The sequence below is a fragment of the Dromaius novaehollandiae genome, chromosome 33, assembly GCF_036370855.1.
Source record: "Dromaius novaehollandiae isolate bDroNov1 chromosome 33, bDroNov1.hap1, whole genome shotgun sequence".
Lineage (NCBI taxonomy): Eukaryota > Metazoa > Chordata > Aves > Casuariiformes > Dromaiidae > Dromaius > Dromaius novaehollandiae.
In genome coordinates, this window is record NC_088127.1 from 173,020 (window position 1) to 180,675 (window position 7,656).

Genomic DNA, 7,656 nt, shown 5'->3' on the forward strand with positions numbered 1-7,656 from the left:
TGGCACCCAGCTTGGTGGTGGCACCTGGCTTGGTGGTGGCACCCAGCTCAATGGTGGTGGCACCCAGTTTGGTGGTGGCACCCAGTTTGGTGGTGGCACCCAGCTTGGTGGTGGCACCCAGCTCAGTGGTGGTGGCACCCATCTGGGTGGTGGCACCTAGCTCGGTGGTGATGGCACCCAGCTCAGTGGTGGTGGCACCCAGCTCAGTGGTGGCACCCAGCTCAATGGTGGTGGCACCCAGCTTGGTGGTGGCGGCACCCAGCTCAGTGGTGGCACCCAGCTCAGTGGTGGCACCCAGTTTGGTGGTAGCACCTGGCTTGGTGGTGGTGCCCAGCTCAATAGTGGTGGCACCCAGCTCAGTGGTGGTGACACCCAGCTCAGTGGTGGCACCCAGCTTGGTGGTAGCACCCAGTTTGGTGGTAGCACCCAGTTTGGTGGTGGTACCTGGCTCAGTGGTGGTGGCACCCAGCTCCATGGTGGCCCCTGGCTTGGCGGTGGCCCCTGGCTCAGCGGTGGCGGCCCCCAGCTCGGCGGCCCCCAGCTCGTCGCCGTTGGGGGGCCCGTGGCGGGGCCGGGGGGGCTCGGCGAGGCTCTTGGGGGCCCCGGGGGGCCGGGGGGCTCGGGCGAGTGGAGGTAGAAGGCGTCGGGGGCACCGTCGGGCAGCAGCCGCTCGGAGCTGTGGATGATCTGCAGGGCCTCCTCGATGGTGGGCAGCTCCGGCGAGGCGGCGGGGGGGGCGGCGGGGGGCGCGGGGGGGCCGGGCCGGCGCCGGGGGGGGGCCAGGCTGTCGCTGCTGGCCGAGCGGGCCAGGCCGGCGCCCAGGGGGTTGCCCATGACGATGTCGACGTCGCTGTCGAGCCCGAAGGGGATGCTGAAGGAGACGGCCTGCGAGAGCGGGTGGCTGCGGGGCGGGGGGGGGGGGGGGGGCTGCGGGGTCACCCCGAGGTGGCCCCCTCCTCCCCCCCCCACGGCACCCTGCTACCCCCCGTGGCACCCATCTGCCCTCCATGGCATCCATCTGTCCCCCCGTGGCACCCATCTGCCCTCCATGGCACCCATCTGCCTCCCATGGCATCCATCTGCCCCCCCATGGCACCCATCTGCCCCCCATGGCACCCATCTGCCCTCCATGGCACCCATCTGCCTCCCCATGGCACCCATCTGCCCCCCCACGGCACCCTGCTACCCCCCGTGGCACCCATCTGTCCCCCCATGGCACCCATCTGCCCTCCATGGCACCCATCTGCCCCCCATGGCACCCATCTGTCCCCCCATGGCACCCATCTGCCCTCCATGGCACCCATCTGCCTCCCATGGCACCCATCTGTCCCCCCATGGCACCCATCTGCCCTCCATGGCACCCATCTGCCCCCCATGGCACCCATCTGTCCCCCCATGGCACCCATCTGCCCTCCATGGCACCCATCTGCCCCCCCATGGCATCCATCTGTCCCCCCGTGGCACCCATCTGCCCTCCATGGCATCCATCTGCCTCCCATGGCATCCATCTGCCCCCCCCATGGCACCCTGCTACCCCCCGTGGCACCCATCTGTCCCCCCATGGCACCCACCTGCCCTCCATGGCACCCTCCTGCCCCCCCATAGCACCCTGCTACCCCCCATGGCACCCAGGCACCCACTTGCCCCCCCATGGCACCCATCTGCTCCCCATAGCACCCTCCTCCCCCCCCATGGCACCCTGCTACCCCCCATGGCACCCAGGCACCCTCCTGCCCCCCATGGCACCCATCTGCCCCTAACAGCACCCATCTGCCCCCCATGGCACCCTCCTGCCCCCCCCCATGGCACCCAGGCACCCATCTGCCCCCCACAGCATCCATCTGCCCCCCCCATGGCATTCAGGCACCCACCTGCCCCCCCCATGGCACCCATCTGCCCCTAACAGCACCCATCTGCCCCCCATGGCACCCTCCTGCCCCCCCCATGGCATCCAGGCACCCACCTGCCCCCCCCATGGCACCCATTGCCCCCCCATGGCATCCAGGCACCCACCTGCCCCCCCCATGGCACCCTCCTGCCCCCCCCATGGCATCCAGGCACCCATCTGCCCCCCATGGCACCCATCTGCCCCTAACAGCACCCATCTGCCCCCCCATGGCACCCATTGCCCCCCCCATGGCATCCAGGCACCCACCTGCCCCCCCAGGGCACCCATTGCCCCCACCAGGCCCCCACAGCACCCATTGCCCCCTCCCCGCCCCTCATGGGTGCCCTGTTGCCCCCAGGCACCCCACACGTCCCCCACGGCACCCCCCAGCCCCCTATAGCACCCACTGCCCCCCTACCCACAGCACCCCAGGCCCCCCCCCAGGGCCCCCCCCCGGCCCCCCCCTCACCTCAGCGGCTTCTTGCTCCAGGCCTTGCCGAAGGCGCCCTCGACGTGGGGCAGGGAGGGCGACGGGTGCAGGGTGCCTGGGGGGCAGGGGGTCACGCCGGCCCCCCCGGCCCCCCCACTGCACCCCGGGGTGTCCCCCCCCCGAACAGCCCCGATCGCCCCATGGCTGCCCCCCCAAAGCACCCCACAGCCCCCCCCCCACCTCCACAGCCCCGTAGCACCCCCAGGGCGCTCCCAGCACCCAACACCCCCCATAGCCCCCCCCACTTCACCCCCCCAACCCTACGGCCCCGCCCAGAGCACCCTACAGCCCCCCACCCATATCCCCCCCCCAGAGCACCCTACAGGCCCCACCACCCCTATGGCCCCACCCAGAGCACCCTAAAGCCCCCCCACCCATATCCCCCCCGTGCACCCTACAGCCCCCCCACACCCCTATGGCCCCCCCAGAGCACCCTACCAGCCCCCCCCACCCCTATGGCCCCCCCAGAGCACCCTACAGCCCCCCACCCATATTCCCCCCCATGCACCCTACAGCCCCCCCCACACCCTATGGCCCCCCCCAGAGCACCCTACAGCCCCCCCACCCATATTCCCCCCCCCGTGCACCCCACAGCCCCCCATCCCTATGGCCCCCCCAGTGCACCCTACAGCCCCCCCAGAGCACCCTAGAGCCCCTCCCACCCCTATGGCCCCCCCCAGAGCACCCTACAGCCCCCCCAGCACCCTACAGCCCCCCCCACCCCTATGGCCCCCCCAGAGCACCCTACAGCCCCCCCCCATCCCCATGTGCCCCCCCACCCCAGCACCCCATAGCTTGCCATGGGCACCCTACAGCCCCCCCCCCCAAGCCCCCAGTGCCCCCCCCAGGCCCATGGACCCCCCAATGCCCCCCCCAGCTCCCCCTTAGCCCCCCCCGGGTGCCCCAACACCCCCCCCCAAATCAACCCGGGGGGGGGCCACAAAGTTTGGGGCAGCAGAGAGAGCTCCCCCCCCCAAACAAGACCCCCCCCCCAAGCTGGGTCTGAGCCCCCCCCTCGCCCCCCCCGGGGTCTCACCTGGGGGTCCCCGCAGCGAGGGGGGGGGCTGCCCCCCCGGCAGCAGCGGGTGCCGGAAGTTGAACACGGGGGAGCTGCTTGGGTGGGGGGGGGGACATTGGGGGGGGGTCAGGGGGGGTGCAGGGTGCCCCCCCCAGCTCGGGGGGGGGGGGGCTGAGACCGTGGCAGCTCGTAGCACGTGTGCCCCCCCCGCCAAGCCCCCCCCCCCCGCAGCCCCTCACCTGCTGTTGGGGGTCGGGGCATCGCCGGTGCCTGGCGTCTCTGCAAGACGGGGGGTGGTCAAGGGGGTGCCCCCCCCCCCCCGGGGACAGGGTCCCCCCCCCATCCCGGGGGGGCTCCCAGGGATCCCCACCCCCATGCCGGGGACCCCCAGCCCCCCCCCCAAATGCCAGTGTCACCTTGTCCCCATATTGGGGACCCCCAGTGCCCCCCCCACTGTGCCAGGGCCCCCCCATGCTTGGGGACCCCCCAGTGCCCCCCCCGCATGCCAGTGTCCCCTTGTCCCCACATTGGGACCCCCCCAGTGCCCCCCCCACCGTGCCAGAGCCCCCCCCGGGCTTGGAGACCCCCAGTGCCCCCCCCATGTGCCAACGTCCCTTTGTCCCCATATTGGGACCCCCAGTGCCCCCCCCACTGTCCCAGGGCCCCCCCCGGGCTCGGGGACCACCCCAGTGCCCCCCCCTGCATGCCAGTGTCCCCTTGTCCCCATATTGGGACCCCCAGTGCCCCCACCACCACGCCAGGGCCCCCCCCGGGCTTGGGACCCCCCCCAGTGCCCCCCCCATGTGCCACAACCCTTTGTCCCCATATTGGGACCCCCAGTGCCCCCCCCCACTGTGCCAGGGACCCCCAGGGCTTGGGGACCCCTCCCAATGCCCCCCCACCTGCTGGTGTCACCTTGTCCCCATATTGGGATCCCCAGTGCCCCCCCCACCATGCCAGGCCCCCCCCAGGGCTTGGGGACCCCCAGTGCCCCCCCCGCATGCCAGTGTCCCCTTGTCCCCACATTGGGACCCCCCCAGTGCCCCCCCCACCGTGCCAGGGCCCCCCCCAGGGCTTGGGGACCCCAGTGCCCCCCTGCATGTTGGTGTCCCTTTGTCCTCATCTTGGGACCCCCAGTGCCCCCCCCCACTGTGCCAGGGCCCCCCCAGGGCTTGGGGACCCCCAGTGCCCCCCCACATGCCGGTGTCCCCTTGTCCCCATATTGGGACCCCCAGTGCCCCCCCCGCGTGCCATCGTCCACCCCGTCCCCATATTGGGGACACCCAGTGGCCCCCCCCACCGTGCCAGGCCCCCCCCAGGGCTTGGGACCCCCCAGTGCTCCCCCCAGCACCTTGGAGCCCCCCCCCGGGCCCCCCCCCAGCACCTCGGAGCCCCCCAGGTCCTTGGGGTGCCCCCCGTGCCCCCCCCAGGACCTCAGTGCCCCCCCCGGGCTCGAGGCCCCCCAGACCCCCCCCCGGCACCTCGGAGCCCCCCCAGGTCCTTGGGGCACCCCCCGGCCCCCCCCCAGCACCTCGGAGCCCCCCAGGTCCTTGGGGTGCCCCCTGTGCCCCCCCAGGACCTCAGTGCCCCCCCCCCAGGCTCGAGGCCCCCCAGTTCCCCCCCCGTGCCCCCCCAGCACCTCGGAGCCCCCCCAGGCCCCCCCCGTGTCCCCCCCGGCACCTCGGAGCCCCCCCAGGTCCTTGGGGTGCCCCCTGTGCCCCCCCAGGACCTCAGTGCCCCCCCCCGGGCTCGAGGCCCCCCGTGTCCCCCCCCCGTGCCCCCCCCCGGCACCTCGGAGCCCCCCAGGTCCTTGGGGCGCACGAAGGCCGGCCGCAGCACCTCGAAGCAGAGGAAGAGCTCGGCGAGGAAGACCCCCACGTTGATCCTGGGGGGGGCAGGGGGGGGGCCAATGGGTGCAGAGCCCCCCCCGCCTCCCACGGCCCCCCCCGTGTCCCCGGGACCCCCCCCAGACACCCCTACGGACATGGGACCCCCTCCCAGTGTCCTCATGGGCACCGGACCGCCCCCATGGGACCCCCCCCCGAACCCCCCTCCAATGTCCCCCCCCCGTGCTCCTAATGTCCCCTGTGTCCCCATGTCCCTGATGCCCCCCCCGAGCATCCTGTGCCCCCCCCCAGGTCCCCAGTGTCCCCCAATGTCCCCCCATGCTCCACATCCGCCCATGTCCCTAGTGTCCCTCATGTCCCCAACGGCCCCGCACCCCTGATGCCCCCCCATGTCCCCAAGGTCCCCCTACGGCCCCACACATCTGATGTCCCCAATGTCCCCAATGTCCCCCCATGGCCTGCTGCCCCATGTCCCCAGTGTCCCCCACATCCCCCTCCACGTCCCCCTGTGACCCTGATGTCCCCTGTGCCCCCATGTCCCTCTTGTGCCCTCAATGTCCCCCTGTGCCCCCCCATGTTCCCCTGTGCCCCCCCATGGCCCTGTGACCCTGATGCCCCCAGTGTCCCCCATGTCCCCAATGTCCCCCCATGGCCCTGCGCCCCATGTCCCCTGTGCCCCCCATGGCCCTGTGCCCCTGATGCCCCGGTGTCCCCCATGTCCCCAGTGTCCCCCCATGGCCTCATGCCCTGATGCCCCCGGTGTCCCCCATGTCCCCAATGTCCCCCCATGGCCCTGCGCCCCATGTCCCCTGTGCCCCCCATGTGTCCCCTGTGTCCCCCATGTCCCCCAGTGTCCCCCATGTCCCAACATCCCCCCATGTCCCTGTGCCCCTGATGCCCCCGGTGTCCCCAATGTCCCTCCATGGCCCTGCGCCCCTGATGCCCATGGTGTCCCCCATGTCCCCAATGTCCCTCCATGGCCCTGTGCCCCATGTCCCCTGTGCCCCCCATGTGTCCCCAGTGTCCCCCATGTCCCCCATGTCCCCAACATCCCCCATGGCCCTGTGCCCCTGATGCCCCCAGTGTCCCCCATGTCCCCAATGTCCCCCCATGGCCCTGTGCCCCGCTGCCCTCTGTGCTCCCCACGTCCCCGCTGCCCCCCGCGTCCCCAGTGTCCCCCCGTGTCCCCCCATGTGTCCCCGCGTCCCCGGGGGGGCACCTTGAGGGCGGGGGGCATGTAGAGCAGGTCCTCGAGGGCCAGGGGACAGCGGGTGCCCAGTGGCGGGCGCAGAAGTCCTGCACCAGCTGCAGGTTGTACAGGCTGTCCGCCACCGACATCGTCTCCTTGAGGCACACGTCTGGGGGGGGGCACACCGGGGGGGGCACGTCGGGGGGGCGCACCCGGAGGGACCCCCCCCACCCCCCTGCGCCCGCCTCGGGGCGCCCCGGCGGCCCCCAGGGGGAGAAACCCCCCCTCAAAGTAAACCCCCCCCCCACCAGACCTGGCACCCAGGGAGGGATGGACCCCCCCCCCAAAGTGCCCCCCCCAGCATGGGTGCCCCCCCGGGGAGGAATGACCCCCCCCCCCAAAAGTACCCCCCCCTCAAGACCTGGCACCCCTGGGGAGGGAGGACCCCCCCCCCAAAGTGCCCCCCCAGCATGGGTGCCCCCCCCCCAGGGAGGAAAGAACCCCCCCAAAGTGCCCCCCCCACCATGGGTGACCCCCCCACCAGGGAGGGAGGACCCACCCCCAAAGTGACCCCCCCAGCCCCCCCCATGCTCAGACCCCCCCCAGCCCCACACTATACCCAGCCCCCCCCAGCCCCACATTGCCCCCAGACCCCCCAGCCCCACACCATGCTCAGACCCCCCCAGCCCCACACCACCCCCCCAGGACCCCCCGGCCCCCCCCCAGCCCCCCCAGCTCCCCAGCCCCCCCCAGCCCGACACCACCCCCCAGGACCCCCCCGGCCCCCCCCAGCCCCTCAGCCCCACGCCATGCCCAGCCACCCCCCAGCCCCACACTATACCCAGCCCCCCCAGGCCACATTGCCCCCAGCCCCCCCCCAGCCCCACACCGCCCCCCCAGCCCCCCCAGCCCCATGCCATGCCCTGGCCCCCCCTGGCCCCCCCCCAGCTCCCCAGCCCCACGCCATGCCCAGACCCCCCCCCCAGCCCCACATTATACCCAGCCCCCCCAGGCCCACATTGCCCCCAGCCCCCCCCAGCCCCCCAGCCCCCCCCAGCCCCACACCGCCCCCCCCGGCCCCCCCGGGCCCATGCCATGCCCTGGCCCCCCCCGGCCCCCCCCAGCGCCCCCGGCTCCCCAGCCCCACGCCATGCCCAGACCCCCCCCCCAGCCCCACACTATACCCAGCCCCCCCCAGGCCCACATTGCTCCCAGCCCCCCCCC

General features: G+C 73.3%; 1 protein-coding gene across 1 annotated transcript in view; it reads right to left on the minus strand.

Moving 5' to 3' along the window:
* The window catches only part of CAMSAP3 (calmodulin regulated spectrin associated protein family member 3), a 43,142-nt gene that overhangs the window by 22,155 nt on the left and 13,331 nt on the right, over positions 1-7,656 (minus strand). The window contains 8 exon segments of the mRNA XM_064499206.1: positions 445-901; positions 2,358-2,433; positions 3,415-3,491; positions 3,636-3,675; positions 4,878-4,893; positions 5,203-5,281; positions 6,461-6,524; positions 6,527-6,601. Coding sequence (XP_064355276.1) covers positions 445-901; positions 2,358-2,433; positions 3,415-3,491; positions 3,636-3,675; positions 4,878-4,893; positions 5,203-5,281; positions 6,461-6,524; positions 6,527-6,601 — 884 coding nt within the window.